Consider the following 15,886-nt stretch of genomic DNA (forward strand, 5'->3'; position numbering starts at 1 on the left):
CATGTATGTCTGTCTCTCTTGGGGTCCTCATTGTTGTCTAGGTTCTCTGGGATTGTAAACTGTAGGCTGGCTTTTCTTTGCTTTATGTCTAAAGCATGAGTGAGTACATATATTTGTCTGGGTTACCTCACTCAATATAATGTTTTCTAGATCCATCCATTTGCCCACAGATTTCAAAATGTCATTTTTTTTTCTGCTGTGTAGAACTCCATTGTGTAAATAACACCACTAAGTGACAAACATTACCTAAAGCTCAGCTTTGGACTACAAACTGCTCAGGACAATTTCAAAATGGCTAGGTGAGATGACCCAGCCTAACAGACTACTCTAGCCAGGACTTGAGACAAGCCCTGAACTTTCCCTTATGCAGAGACTGGACTACAAATAATACAGCTACCTCTCCCAGGACTCAGCAAATTATCCAAATGCTTCTTTTCAGGAACCCCTATAGATATCATCGCCCCCAGACAGCAGGAAGTAACTTTAAGAATATAATACCCACATTCCCAAGAGGTGAAGTGGTTAGTTTTTGGTCTTCATTGGGTTATGGATATTTGTCATTGTTTAGGGGGGTAGTTACAAGTTGTTACTGGTAACGATCAGGAAAAAAGCTGAACAAAGGGCTTTAGATTCAGGTTCTTATTTTGTGAAGAAAAAGGGGACTACAGATATGAAAGGATAAGAGGTAGATTACTGAGTCTACTCTGAGAAGGAAAAGGGGAATATAGAAATAGGATAAAAATGTAGATTATTGATTCTACTTTTAAACTAAAAAGCAACTACTTGTTTTAAATGTTTTACATTATTATGGATCTTTGTATACCGAAACAAATTTGAGATTAATTTTGTTAGAACATACTGTACATACATTTCTAATCTTATTCAAGGTGCTGTACTTATACAGCTCATTCAACAATGTAATGCAAATATTTAGTCCTTGAAAGGAATAATTAAAAACTAAATAGGATATAAAAAAATTTACAATCAAACTTATAGTCATAATTAGGTATGTTTTCAAGGTCAAACAGATATCTTCAAACACTTCAGGTATGTACAGAATATGGCATTTAAGATGTTTTAATAACATAGGTTCTTTTCTTTATTGATGACAATGAGACATGTCTGCCCCTGGCAGCACCAATCTACTTCAGAGAAGAAGATGGATATCGTAGAAACTCCATACAGAATTTACTTTCTTTGTGGCAAAACTTAGCCATTGGGCAAGAAAATGTCCTTGCCTTGACTACTGACAGTATGCTGTCCAAATTGGACAAACAGGACACAAAAGAAAGGACTGCTGAACTTTGCCAAGATGAGGGACAGCCCTTCAGAATATCCTGCTTTCCAGAAAAGTCTGTCAGATATGCTAGGCCTATAGGCTGAAGATGGATGTCCCTACACTGCAGTGGAACCTTGGGTGACTGTCCAAGCATCCAGCTGTTTCTGTCATTTCTCACAGTTTTTAGAAGTTGCTTGCTCACACTTCCTGCTTACTCAGATACTGTTATTTCCTTCTTGAATCTCTGAGGACATTGCAGACTAGATAGTTACAGTTACAGTTTTCCTTCTTACCAGATTCAGAAAGAAATTCACTAAAGAGGTATAAACTGTATAAGGTTGAGAGACATTAAAAAATTGTTTTAGTAATGCAAGTTAGAATAGAAAGTGAATTAAGTACAATCTTTTGGACTCATCAAGATAGGATAGATACAGAGTATTTTCTCTGACTTTGTCGATTATTAATGGACTAGGCATTGTTGATGCATTTATCACCTCTATATATTATATATAGTTATTGTACTTAGTATATATAGTTTTTTATATTGTCACCTTTTTTATTTTAGACAAGAGGGGATATGTGGTGCTATCTTGTTTGTACTCTACAAATAAAGCTCGTCTGAATATGATGGGTGGAGCTAGCCACTAGTTAACCATAGAGGTCTGGAGGTCTGTACAGATAAGTGATATGGCTAGGTGGAAAGAGGAATATAAGGTAGGAGAAGACAGGAGGTTAGCCCTTTTTTGGCTGAGAAGTGAGCAAGGCTGTGCTGTGGCTTGCTCCTTCATCTCTCTGATCTTTCAACATTTGCCCCAATATCTGGCTCCAGGTTTTTTATTATTAAGACCAACTATAACTTGTGCAACACTTATGGCATTTATGCATTCTCCTTACAACATAGTGTGCACCTTTACAAGAAGCTGGTAACTCTAGAGAGTTCTTTGGAGGGAAGATTTAGTTTTGACATAATTCATGGTCAGATTAGCATACTTAAGGTCTAAGTTCTCAAAAAGCACATTCAGAACCCATAAAAGCTAACAATATAAAATATTCCTTACTGTACATTCACCTTTTAAAAATGTTCAAATAATTCAGTTGGTCTTAAATATATTTCTTGAATTCAAAATAGCTGAGGCTTCCTGAGACGATCTTTTCATGTCTCACAGCCTAGACATGATCTTAAAGCCAGGCCATACCCTCTTGCAACCACTGTTTTATGATTTCTCAAGCATGAAGCATGACTGGTCTGTCTCTGACATTTCCTAAACACAGCAACAGACACGTCTACAGAAGGCATTCATCCATTTGGTTGTTTGTTCAGTTTTAGCACACACACCAAGTCATCACCAAGTCTTCTGCCTTAAGAAACATTTGCTGATGGATTTGCTTTTCTGTACAGCCCTCTCTCTCTTTACCCAGATAAACGCCAGTCAATATGGGGTTTTCACAGTTACCTGGGCTTGATATTTTCTTCCCCATCCCTTCTCTATATTTGTGTTATTAATACTGCTAGGTTCCCCAGTGTCTGAATGCCATTGGGGTCTCCCTCCCTGCATCCAGAGGTTGCACTTGTTTACCACAGGAATGTGGGACTCATTACCAAGGTCCTACTAGTCAGAACTTTACAAGTAAGATGGCCACTTGCCTCCAGTCACATCTTCACTCCCCTCTCTCTCCTCCCTTCTCACTAGCACTGTGTAAACCATAAATCTCTTAAGTTTCTGGATTCTCCTCCATAAATTTTCACTTTTAGTCTACAAATAAACAAAGTCATGTGTATCTGACTCTTCTCTCCTTCCTTACAGGGGCAGAGAAGACTACATACATATACTTTTGGGAGCTTTGTGTTTGTATGTAACTCTTTTTTTGTGTGTGTGTGTGTGTGTATGTAACTCTTATCTGTTACTATTTTTCAACCTGCATTTTCCATTATATGACTGTACCATAATTTAGTCATTCTTACATTATGAGCATTTAGAGTTTCCAATACATACATTTTTATTTATATATATATATATATATATATATATATATATATATATATATATATATAATTTTGGAGCTACTGCCAAACCCCTCCAGAAGGGTTGTGGAGTTCCCATTCCCAGGACTAATTGTAAGAACCCCTGTGTTATGGAATATTAGTTGAAGATGTGTTTTTTGTTTATGCTGTGGAACATTTGTTTAATAATGCAAAGATGTGTTGCATTCTTTTATGTTGCATTTGTTTAACTCTGTGAAGCTGTGTTACTTCTCCTTTCTAAAACACCTGATTGATCTAATAAAAAGTTGAATGGCCAATAGTAAATGAGGAGAAAGGATAGGCAAAAGTGATAGACAGAGAGTATAAATTGGAGGAGAAACTGGGAAGAAGGAGGAGGAATAAGAACAAGGAGAGGAGGACGCTAGGGGCCAGCCACCCAACCACACATGGGATAAGCAAAGGGAAAGATATACAGAAATAGAGAAAGGTCCAGGGACAAAAGGTAGACAGGATAATCTACGTTTAAGAAAAGCTAGGAAGAAATAAGCCAAGCTAAGACCAGGCATTGATAAGAAAGAATAAAACTCCATGTGCAATTTATTTGGGAGCTGGGTGGCAGGCCCCCAAAGAGTTAAGAGAAAAAGAGCCAAAAAAGAAAAAAAAACCAACTACACCTCTGTCTGTCCATAGCCTTACAAACAGAATGTACTGTCATATGTTTAATTCAGTCAGTCTAAGAGGAAAGAAGTTATCACTTTAAACATTTATATTTATTCATTTACTCATTTTTAAACTTTTATTTTATGTATATGGGTGTTATGCCTACATGTAAATCTGCGTACCACATGAGTGTCTGGTACCCAGTGAGGCCAGAAGAGGGAGTCTGCTCCCTGGAACTGGAGTTATAGATGATCGTGAGTCACCAATGCAGGTGCCGGGAATTGAACCCAGGTCCTTTGGAAGAGCAGCAGGTGCTCTTAACTGCTGAGCCCTCACTCCAGCTCCTGGGAAGAAGTATCTTTATGCCACTTTAATCTGATTTCTCTAATTATGGGTGAATTGTGATTGTCCAAGGATCATTTTTACATGACTTTTTTTTGATAACTGCTTCTTCTTTCCTCCATTTTCTCATTTCCCCTTGAGGCCTTTATCACCCACCCTTTAGAAACTCTTTATATTAGAAACACTAACCTATGGGCTGGGCGGGGGTGGCACTCGCCCTTAATCCCAGCACTCGGGAGGCTGAGGCAGGCGGATCGCTGAGTTTGAGGATAGCCTATTCTACAGATCAAGTTTCAGGATAGCCATGGCTATACAAAAAAAAAAAAAAAAAAAAAAAAAAAAAAAACCTGTCTCAAAAAAGAAAGGAAGGAAGGAAGGAAGGAAGGAAGGAAGGAAGGAAGGAAGGAAGGAAGGAAGGAAGGAAGAAACTAGCCTTTTGTCTAAAGTATAGGTAAAAATATTTTCTTCAAGTTTATCACTTGACTTTTGACTTTGTGGCATTTGGGGTCATAAAAAGCTTTATTTCTCTGTAGGCAAATTTAACAGTTCTGTCTTTTGTCACAATTTTTTTGAGCAATTCTAAGAAAACCTTTTCCTATATCAATATTAAAGAATTCAGACATGACTCCTTTGGCAAATATAGTTTTATGTTTCCATGTGGATTACTAATTGTTAGGCATTTACCTTTCTGTTTGTTGTCTGATGTGTCTAATGTTATCTTTTTCTAAATGGCTACCAGTTGCCTTGGCATGATTTGGTACAAGAGTTGGGGATGCAGCTTGATGGACAAGCACTCACCTGTGTGGTCCAGAGCCTGGGACTCGTGCCAGCATCACAGGAAAGGCATTCAGACTAAACTGCTCTACGTGTGCATCCTCCTGCTTTGTTCCACTGGTGTACTTACCTATTTATATATCACACGCCACTGTTTAAATCAAAGAGGCTTCAGAGCAGGTTAAGTTGTCTGGTAATGCTGGCTCCCCCCAACAGTTTTCCTTTTAGAGTGTTCTCCCACAATTTTTGCAACTTTGTTTTTCCACACAAACTTCAGTGTCAAGTTTTATGCTTGTATCAAATTTTATGCCTTGAGTATTTTGCTGTTGTTTTCTCCTTATTTGAATTGGGTTAAATTTACATATTAACTTAATGAGATTAACATTGTAATGTGGAATCACACACAAGAATGGGGTCGTCTTTCCATTTACTCGTGTCCTTATTTCTTTGTGGAATATGTAAATTTTTCCTTCCACAGCTTTTGAGAGAGAGATAGAGAGACAGAGACTAAAACAGAGACAGAGAGAGGGCATGCACCCACACATGTTGGTATGTATGCAGTACATAAACATGTGTGTGTGTGTGTGTGTGTGTGTGCATTTAGAGGCCAGGGATCAACACCAGTCTTGTATTGCTCTCCACATTGGGTTTTTCGGGGTTTTTTTGAGACAGAGAGTTCTCTGTAAGGCCCTAGTTGTCCTAAAACTTACTCTATAGACCAGGCTGGCCTCAAACTCACAGAGATCTGCCTGCCTCTGCCTCCCGAGTGCTGGGATTAAAGGTGTGTGCCACCACCATAAGGCTTCCACATTCGGTTTTGAGACTGGCTGGTCAGAGAGCCCTGGTGACTCTTCTTGTCTCCATCTCCCCAGTCTGGGTATTACAGAAGTATGCCATGAAACCCATCTTTTTTTTTTTTTTTTTTTGACATGTATTTAAGTTTGTGGATATAGGGAGGAGGAGAATGCGCACCTGAGTACAGGGACCTGAGAGGCCAGAGGCATCAGATCCACTGGAGATGGAACGACAGGTGGTTGTAAGCAGCCTGACACAGGTGCTGGGAACCAGACTCAGGCTCCCCCAAGAGCAGTGCACTCTTAACGACCGAGCCATCTCTTACTCTCTACACCAGACTTTTCATGCGGCTGCTGCATATAAATTCGGGTCTTTCTGCTTGTCAATGATTTTTCCTTCTATGTTGTTGTTATTTGATTGTGTGTAAGATGAAGTCTGTTAATTTTAGTTTGGGTTTCATTTTTGTCTGTTGTTGCTTTTTGTTTGTTTTAGATATTGCCTTATATAGTATAAGTGGGTCTCAAACTTATTACACAGATGAAAATGAAGTCCTAACTCTCCTTCCTCTCACTCACAAGTGCTATGATTATGGACCATGCCTGGTTCTTGGTTGATCCTGCTACAACATAAATTCTTTTATTATTTGAATTAAATTTATCTTTCATTCCAGCTATATCGGAGCATGTGTAAATAGACTGGTTTTTTTTTTAATTAATTTAATATTTTTCTACCACATGGAATTCTTTTACTATTTGAATTAGTCTTTTCTTTTCTGAGAAATTTCCAGGCATGTTACATCAGAGCGTGTATGAAGAGACTTAACTGCACTGAATAGAAACTCTAGTGTAAAATGAATACTTTCAGCCCGGAGGTGGTGGCAGCGCACACCTTTAATCCCAGCACTTGGGAGGCAGAGGCAGGCGGATCTCTGTGAGTTCGAGGCCAGGCTGTGCTACAAGAGCTAGTTCCAGGACAGGCTCCAAAGCTTCAGAGAAACCCTGTCTCGAAAAACAAACAAACAAAAAAGATGAATACTTTCACATATGAACATCTTTATCTCCTCCTAATCCTGTAAAAGTGCTGTGAGAACCTTTTTTTCTTCTTCTTTAAATTAGATATTAGCAGGCTGGGAATATAGCTGTGCTGACAGATGCTTCTCCAGAGTTCCCAGGCCCCTGGTTCAATCCCCAGGACCATTTAAAACCTGGTATGGCATATGTGACATAGGTGAAAGATGCAGGCAAAAGGACCAGAGGTTCACTATTTCGTATCTAATAGCTGGTGTGTCTAAATTTGAACCTCTAATGCAGTCAAGTTTAACTACTGTCTTTCCCTAAAACTTTATATAGCCAGAATTCCCAAAAGCCTTTTTTAGTTTTGATTGTTTCAAACTGGTAATTTCTGCCTTAACATTTAGTTTGAATATTTATACTTTATTTTTTCTTGATCAAATTAGTAACTGAATATCTACTTTAAAACAGTGGACTCAGGCTTATTATATTGTTTTATAATTCTCATTCTTATTAATTTCTATTTATATTATGATTTTATACTTTTGGGTTTCTATAACTTACTTAGTTGTTTTGTAAACTTTCTGAGATTGGAATTTTATTTCTATTCTTTCATTCTTATTGGTAGAAGTGTTTGACTAAGAAATATTTGTCTGTTAGCTGCTTTAAATATACCTTTTGTGTTTCAAATACATATTATGGTTATTACTTCTATAAAATTTTGTATCAATCCTTGAAATCCAAAATTTGTTTTAAAAGTTTCAAAACTCAAAAAAGGGAGGCCCGTTTTTGTTGTGATTACCTAAAGAATTACAGTTTCCTAACACTTTGGTAAGCGTGGATGTTACACTCCTACTTGATGGAAGTCACTGGGTTTTTGACAGTCTACTATAGAGTTAATATCTCTGGGTGAAGCATGTTCTATACGACCTTATTTACATACAAAACTAATCTATGAAGCACAGTAATCAGATCACCCATCTCTTTAATTATGTTTTATATATTAGCACTGTCTTGAGCCACTTGGGACAACTCCTCAATGAGTTGCAGTACACATCTCTTAGATTAAACTTAAAAACCAGAATGACAGCAAAAGTCGGCAGGGAAGAGAAACTATAAAAGCTGCGGCTGGTGTGGATCCTGTATAGTTTTCTGTGGTGCCAGGGATCAAATCCAGGGTGAGGGACATGCTAGGTCAGTGCTCTACCACAGTGCTGCATCCCCACCTTGATTTTCTTTATTTACCAAGACTTATTTCTTTTTGATTAACACATAAATTATACATGTTAATGAGATGCCATGTAATGCTTTAGTGTATGAACACATCATAAAATGTTCAAATCAAGTTAAACAAACCTATCTCTACATACATTTCTTGTTTCTTTACGGCAAAAACATTTTAAGTACTTAACTCTAGCTTTGCTCCAGTGTGCACTGCTTTCTGTAGTCACCCCTGTGCAGCAGAACAACACATATCATTTTTCTTACAGATAATCTAATATGCCAATAAAGTTGTAATATGTTCCTAATAAGTGGCTATTTTTATTTTATTTATTTTGTAGTATTGGGGATCAACCCAGAGTCTCTGATTTTATTTACTTTTTTGTTAAGTATCATTGCCTAGGCTAGCCTCAACTTTATAATATTTTGCATTAGCTTCCAAATATGATTTCAAGTATTGATATCCCACATGATTTTTTTATTTATTCATTTATTTATGTATTTTGAGATGCTAGAAATCAAACACAAAGTCTTACATAGAGTAGACAAGATCTTTACCAGTGTGCTATACCCTGGTCCGTGGAAAGACTATAAAATAATGTAGCCACGCCGGGCGGTGGTGGCGCACGCCTTTAATCCCAGCACTCGGGAGGCAGAGGCAGGCGGATCTCTGTGAGTTTGAGGCCAGCCTGGTCTACAAGAGCTAGTTTCAGGATAGGAACCAAAAGCTACAGAGAAAAACCTGTCTCGAAAATCCAAAAAAAAAAAAAAAAAAGTAGCCACAATGGAAAATAGTTTGGTAATTTCTCATAAAACTATGGTATGCTTCTGGATTACAATCCAGCAATTACACCCTAGAAATTGAGTCACAGAAATGAACATTTAGGTTCACACAAAAACTCTTAAAACCCTCACAGGAAATAACTCAAATATTCTTCAACAAGTGACTAAGAACAACAGTGTATGAACGTAGCGGAACACCATTCAAGAATGACTAAGAACAGCAGTGTGTGAACGTAGCGTAACACCATTTAGCACGAGAGGAGTGACTACTGTGCATGCGATGGTCACCAGGAAGGAAGCCAGCTTTTCTAAGCAATGATAGAAAAGGTTTCAAACTACTTTGTCTGACTATGAGTCCCAGAGGATTTTTAATTATGTCAAAGACTCAGAGCATGATACTACACAGGTAAGCTTCAAAAGTCTGTAGAATGACTGAGAAAAATGTTTTCTTTTGTCTATCTACATTTTTCTGTAGACAATATCTCAGAGACAACTCATTAAATGCTAAAACCCACCACTTTGTAGACTCCCTAAAAAGAAAATGAAACACAAGCCCCAATACTTTATGTGATCAACAATATACAAGTTCTCTCTCTTTTAGGCACACAGCTGCCATCTGAGGCTGGGGCCCCCTCTTACCCCTACCATAATCGTCTTTTAAAGTTCTATTTTCAATTCTTTTTTAAAGGCTAAGGATAGATCACAGGTTTAGCATCAGGTGGGGCCCTATGTTCAATCTTAGTAATGCAAAAATAAAAATGAGCTCCAATTTCATGAAAACATGAAAATGTTTAGAAAACATAAAAGTCAGTTTTACTCAAAACTTTCCTAAAATATTTGCTTGCAGACTTCCGGTGGATTTATAATGAGGTAACATTCCAATGACCCCACCATATATCAAAGATATATCCAAAATGTATTAGATATACCTAGTCTACCATCTGTCCCCACACAGCAACACAGCACAATATGAAGTCTCAGCAGCTCACCTTATAATCAGATGGCTGACTGTGACCCTTGGCTTTCTGCCTCTGGCAGCATCATTAGTCCAGAAAAGATCAAACCCCAAAGTATGTTCATACCGGTTTTGTACCATCCTAAAGTCAAAAGTCATGAATTAAAAGCATCCTAAATGCAGGATATTCAAAATATGTCTTACATTTTTCAGGTCGGACATGTGAATAACTTCCAAGATTTACTAACTGACTGGTAAATGTTGATTGGAGTACTGTCTCACCAACCCATTGATCCTCATAAACAGTGACATCTGAAAATAGAACACAACAAAATCCCATCACACCATGAATCCCTTTAGACTGTGGTTCACTTATCAAGCATACAGTAGTAACTAGTCATGACAAAACATTATGTACACATCTTATACACCAGGCAACTCGAGTTCTTACAGCAGAAAATGATAAAACAGCAAACTTAAACTCTGAACCTAGACCCTTGCCTATAAGGCATGAACAAGTCGGGAATCACCTGGTCCAAGACAGAGGAGGAAGTTGAATTCACACTGCCCTCAGCTGAGCTCAATTTTCCCATCCTAATCCCCACAACTTTCTCCCAGTATGCAGCAGTAGGAATGATTTCACAACAAAATGGCAGACTACCAGCATTAGAGACATACTGGAGCATGCCCCTTTTTCTGCCCAAAGGAAATCAAGTCCCAACACCACTAAACCATGGATATGAAGAACTTATTGGGTGGAACCACAACATATGAACATAGTCAAGTCTAGATAATATAGAATATACACACACTACTGAGAATTTGTGCCAGAAAGCTATACACATGGCAAGCAAAGAAAATGCTACACTCTTCCATTGGGCTGCCATCCAAAACAGAATTGGTTTATTCAGGTTCAAAAGGTGCCACTGTGGATAAACTTGGAGGAGACCTGAATTCAACACTATTGCACTGGACCACAAGACCAGGCCATTTATCCTTTAGCCATATGGTGACAAGTCCCACAAAAGCACTGCCCTGCACTGAGAAGTACCCAACATCACAGTCTTCTGGAAGCTAGAGCTAACACCAATGCCCAGAATATCAAGAGGAGATAAGTATTTGATTTGGAAAAGAAGGAAAAGCATGAGAATGACAAACGGCAAGGCAAGCAAAAGGATACAACTATCTTTCCTTAGAAAGCTCAAAGTTAATAAGGAATTTTGTCAGAAAATAATGCTAGGAACTCCTTTCCTACTTATTTGGCTGGTTGGGCTTACAGCCGGACTAAATGTTGACTCTTGTCTCATTAAAGAGCTACTGTATGGTGGGTTTGGCCCACAACTCTTTTCAGTCCTTTTTTATCTTTTAATACACTGTCTCTTACAATAGACTTGGCACCCAATTTCTATATGTAATATGTTGTTCTGTTAAGGGAATGATGTCAACTTTTCATTCATCTTCTACTTCCTTGCCAATAGTGGTATGCTATTCTACAATTCTGGAAAAATTTGAAAACCAGACCCAGGGATTTTTAAAGCTAAAGAAGAACAAACAAAAAAAGACAATGGCTGAACTACAGAGACAAGATGTCTGGATTCCAGTTTATTCTGCAATATGTATCTGATTCAAAACCAATGAATTACAGACACTATGGTAGGTCCAGCAGCTGAAAGTGAAATTCAACCATCATTGCTCATGAGTAGGAACTGTAGGTGTTGGCAACCACAGATTTCCTGCTTGCAATGATCTGCTAGAAGAAGTTGTATTTCAACTTACGGTTTCAACAACTTATGGTTGTATTTCTTACTGAGAACTTTTCTATATTTGCTTCCTACTGCTATAATGAAGACCATGACCAAAAGCAACCTAGGGAAGAAAACTTACAGTTTTCACTGAGGGAAGTCAGGGCAGAAACTTAGTACAGAAATCTGGGGGCAGAAACTGAAGCAGAGACCAGGAGAAATACTGCTTCCTGGTCTGCTCTCCATAGCTTACTCTCCATGCTTTGTTCAATCTGTTCTTTTATACAACTCAGGACCACCTGATCAGGAATGGCACCACCCACAAAGGGCTGGGTCCTTCCACAACAACCCTTGATCAACAAAATGCCCCACAGGTTTACCTATAGGCCAATCAGATGGGGGCATTTTCTGAACTAAAGTTCCCTCTTCTGTGATAACTCTAGTTTGTGTTAAGTGGATAAAAATACTAACCAATACAGGACTTCACTGTGAAGCCAGTTACATTACAGATGGGTTTTAGACACAGAATAGTCAAACTATTCAAACTACCACATGTTCACCTTAGAATAAACACACACACACACAGTTCCAGGACAGCCAGGGTTACAGAGAAATCCTGTCTTGAAACAAACAAATAAAATAGCAAAAAGGAGCCCTATGATAGAACTTCAACTATCACATGATGGATGATTATGAGAAACAACCAGGGAAGGGGAAGGCAGCACAGACCAAAGAAGGGAATACAGCCCCAGGAAGCAGTAAGGAGAGCAACACACACTACAAAGGGTCAGTCACACCCAGTGTAGGCAGATGGCAAGGAAAGAACCCTAGGAGACAAGAAACAAAAACCACAGCTTTACAAAGCAAGCTGCCACTATACTTAATGGCCTTACCTGTAAGTAAAATTATGTCCCCAGGAAACACTGTAAGTGCCCAAAATGCTGCAGTCCTCCACAGAACAACTCTCCTCTTCATTTCTGATTGATCAATTACTACAACTGTTGCTAATGGTACTTTAGAGCCAGAATGTGGTCCAGATTTTACACTTATTTCCTTCACATGACATGGGGTTAGCACCATGACTAAGCAATTATACTTCTGACTTTTAGAGTCACAATTTTTTATTAGTGATATCTTTTTAATGACCTTAAATTCAGACATGATCCTCCGGGGCACTGTTTTGGCTGACTCTCTTGTATTAGAATCCATCCTTGGCTTCTTGGACACTTGATGGACTTCTGAAAGAGCTTTGGAATGGTGGGAAATATCTTTAGAGGACTGGCTTCTTGTTGCGGCACGTTGGCAGAAGGCACTTAGTTGAGAGCGCAGCATCCCTGAGCTACACAACTCAATGCACACCTCCTTTGCTGGAAGGTTTTCTTCAATACTACAAAGATTTTGCGAGCTTCTATTACCTTCAAGACTTTTTCCAGGGTTTCTGTGAACGTGACTGCTTTCTGATTTGGGACAAACAGGACTAAAAAGTTCCAGGGAATATGCCTGGCTTTGCTCACTTTCAGATCCTTCTTCAGAATCTTCTCTGGGCTTAACAAGATTATCTTCAGCTCGCCTTCCTTCTGGACATCCTGTAGGCTCCATCTCCATGTTTACAGTCCCTTTATTTATACAGTCTTGCCCTGTATTATTCCCGTGAGCTAGAAGAGCACGCTGGCTGGAAGACATTATACTGAGAAACTCTGTGTCGGTAGATATTTTCTGGTCTGAGGCTGTCCCAGCTGCCCCCTCAGACTCTGACTCACACTTCGTGTCAGAGGAAAAGACCTCCTGACTCTGCCCTTCATGTTCAGTTGGCACAGGCTTTGTTCTCACGGCGCCTGGCCCTGTGTCAATCTGTTCAGTACAGTCCAAATCCAATCCAGCTGTGCACTTATGATCTAATGCAAACACATCTGCTTGAAAGTCCTCAGCACAGGGATCTGACTGGCTTCTGGACTGCTCATCTATAATCTTCTTAGCATCACACTGAAGCTTTTGATACTTTTCTTCTTCAGGTAAATGCTGAACTCTGTCCTTAAACTCACATATCTGCTCATCAGGTCTATCACTCCGGCCCGAGGGGTGAGCCTTCTGGGACTTCATACTCTGAGTCTCAGAAGCAGAACAGATGAAGCCATCTTCCACCTGCACACACCTACTCACACAAGTTGTTAAAAGGTGACTACTAAGAACATTTGGAAGGGCAGCCGTTTCTGGGACTTGGTAGTCTTTCAGATTTTCAAGCTCCTGGTTTTCAGCCTTCAGATGTAAAGACTGTTGTTTATACAAAAGCTGGATTTGTTCCCAGGCATTGGTAGTGGAAGTTGTTCCCTGTGATATTGCCATTTTCAGTGGAGCAATTGGAGCACCCCAAAAAATGTGAACTTGAGATCGACTCATAATTTCTGATAAAATAAAAATTTCAAAATTAATTTATTAGTAGTCTTCTACCTGATATGATGAAAACAAACTATTAATCAAAAACATGCCATTTAGTTTGTTATGCCAATATAATTATAAAATCAATAAATAAGAAATTATAGAAAAATCAGAAAGTTGGTAGTGGAACACAGCTTTAATCCCTGCACTTAGGAAGCAGAGGGAGGCAGATCTCTGTGAGTTCAAGGCAAGCCTTGTCTACAGAGCAACTTCTAAGACAGCCAAAGGGTTACACAAAGCAACTTTTGTCTTTAAAACAAAGAAAAGAAAATCAAAAGAAAATCTTCTGCTGTGGGATAATGCTCTTGTACACTGTAAAGATTTGTCACTCATATTAGTTTAATAAAATGCTGGTTGGCCAGTAGCCAGGCAAGAAGCATAAGAAGGACAACCAGACTAGGAGAATTCTGGGAAGAGGAAAGGCAGAGATATAGTCATCACCTGGATGCAGAGGAAACAAGATGAGATGTCTTACTGAGAGATATCAAGAAAGGCAGAGATGCAGTCACCACCTGGATGCAGAGGAAACAAGATGAGATGTCTTACTGAGAGATACCAAGCCACGTGGCTAAACACAGAGAAGAATTATAGGTTAATTTAAGTTATAAGAGCTAGTTAATAATAAGCCCGAGCTAATAGGCCAAATACTTTATAATTAACATAAGCCCCTGTGTTTCTTTGGGACTGAACGTCAGTGGGACCAGGCAGGATAGAAACTTCCACCTACAGTCTTCAGTTAAAGACTGAGAGAAGGGCCAACAAGCTGGTTCAGTGTAAGGTGCTTACTATGCAAGCCTGACAACCTGAGTTCAATCTCGGAAACCATGTTGGAAAGGGAGAAGTGACTCCCAAAGTTGTCCTCTGACCTCTACCATGGCAACCTAGACTTACATTCACACATACATACCACACACTCACTCACACATACAAATAATAATAACTAATAAATCTAATATTAAATTTTAATTGTAAGATAGAGACACAAAGCTAAGCATCAAACAAGTACATTTTTAGAATGTGCATTTCTTGTGTTGTCAAATCCTGTCCCAATTAAATAACAACTTAGCTTTAAAGGGCAGTCATTTATTTAATTGTAAAATATTATCCTTAAATATCTGTCTTCTTAACTCAATAGACTCTCTCAGTTAAGTTTTGAACCTCCTCTGAACTCAATCTCATAATCAATAGAAGGCACAAACTGAAAGGCAAAAAACAAGTTAGTTTGTTGTTTTGTTTTTGTTCATTTGTTTGTTTTTCGAGATAGGGTTTCTGTGTAGCCTTGGCTGTCCTGGAACTCAGTCTGTAGACCAGGCTGGCCTCAAATTCACAGAGATATGCCTGCTTCTGCCTCCCAAGTACCAAGATCAAAAGCATGTGCCATCATGTGGAGGAGGGTCTTATGTAGTCTAGGCTGGTCCTGAACTTGTTATACATCCAAGGATGTCCTTGAATCCTAACCTTCTGGGTTTATAAGTATGCATCACTATGCCCAGCTTCATCTTTTCTATAATACAAACAAATCCAAATTGATGGTAATAACTATGTAATACATAAAAAGAAACTCATCATCATTTAAAAACTTTTTTCACTAGCTGGGCAGTTGTGGCACACGCCTTTAATCCCAGCACTTGGGAGGCAGAGGCCAGAGGATCTCTGTAAATTCAAGGCCAGCATGGTCTACAAAGCAAGTTCCAGGACAACCAGGACTGTTACACAGAGAAACTCTATCTCAAAAATCTAAAAACAACAACAACAAAAAAGGAAACAAACAAAAAACAACCACTTTTTTTCTATAAACTATGGTACTTGATGTAAGGAAATCTGAGCAAACACCCTACTGGTTGGTAAAGAAACATTTCAACTTATCACTTGCTCATAACTGACTTTAATTAAACAGATATATTC

General features: G+C 38.7%; 1 protein-coding gene across 6 annotated transcripts in view; it reads right to left on the reverse strand.

The window, feature by feature from the left end:
• Nucleotides 1-15,886, reverse strand: part of Shld2 (shieldin complex subunit 2) — an 88,174-nt gene that overhangs the window by 26,152 nt on the left and 46,136 nt on the right. For 5 of the 6 annotated variants that reach the window (XM_057770764.1, XM_057770758.1, XM_057770763.1 and 2 more), the window contains 3 exons: nucleotides 14,423-14,493; nucleotides 12,439-13,947; nucleotides 10,008-10,115 (listed from right to left, as the gene is read on the reverse strand). In XM_057770764.1, coding sequence (XP_057626747.1) covers nucleotides 10,008-10,115; nucleotides 12,439-13,942 — 1,612 coding nt within the window. In that variant the 5' untranslated portion in view covers nucleotides 13,943-13,947; nucleotides 14,423-14,493. The remainder of the gene's footprint in view (nucleotides 1-10,007; nucleotides 10,116-12,438; nucleotides 13,948-14,422; nucleotides 14,494-15,886) is intronic. The other variant, XM_057770761.1, reaches the window with a different exon arrangement.

This window comes from Chionomys nivalis, chromosome 5, assembly GCF_950005125.1.
Source record: "Chionomys nivalis chromosome 5, mChiNiv1.1, whole genome shotgun sequence".
Classification (NCBI taxonomy): domain Eukaryota; kingdom Metazoa; phylum Chordata; class Mammalia; order Rodentia; family Cricetidae; genus Chionomys; species Chionomys nivalis.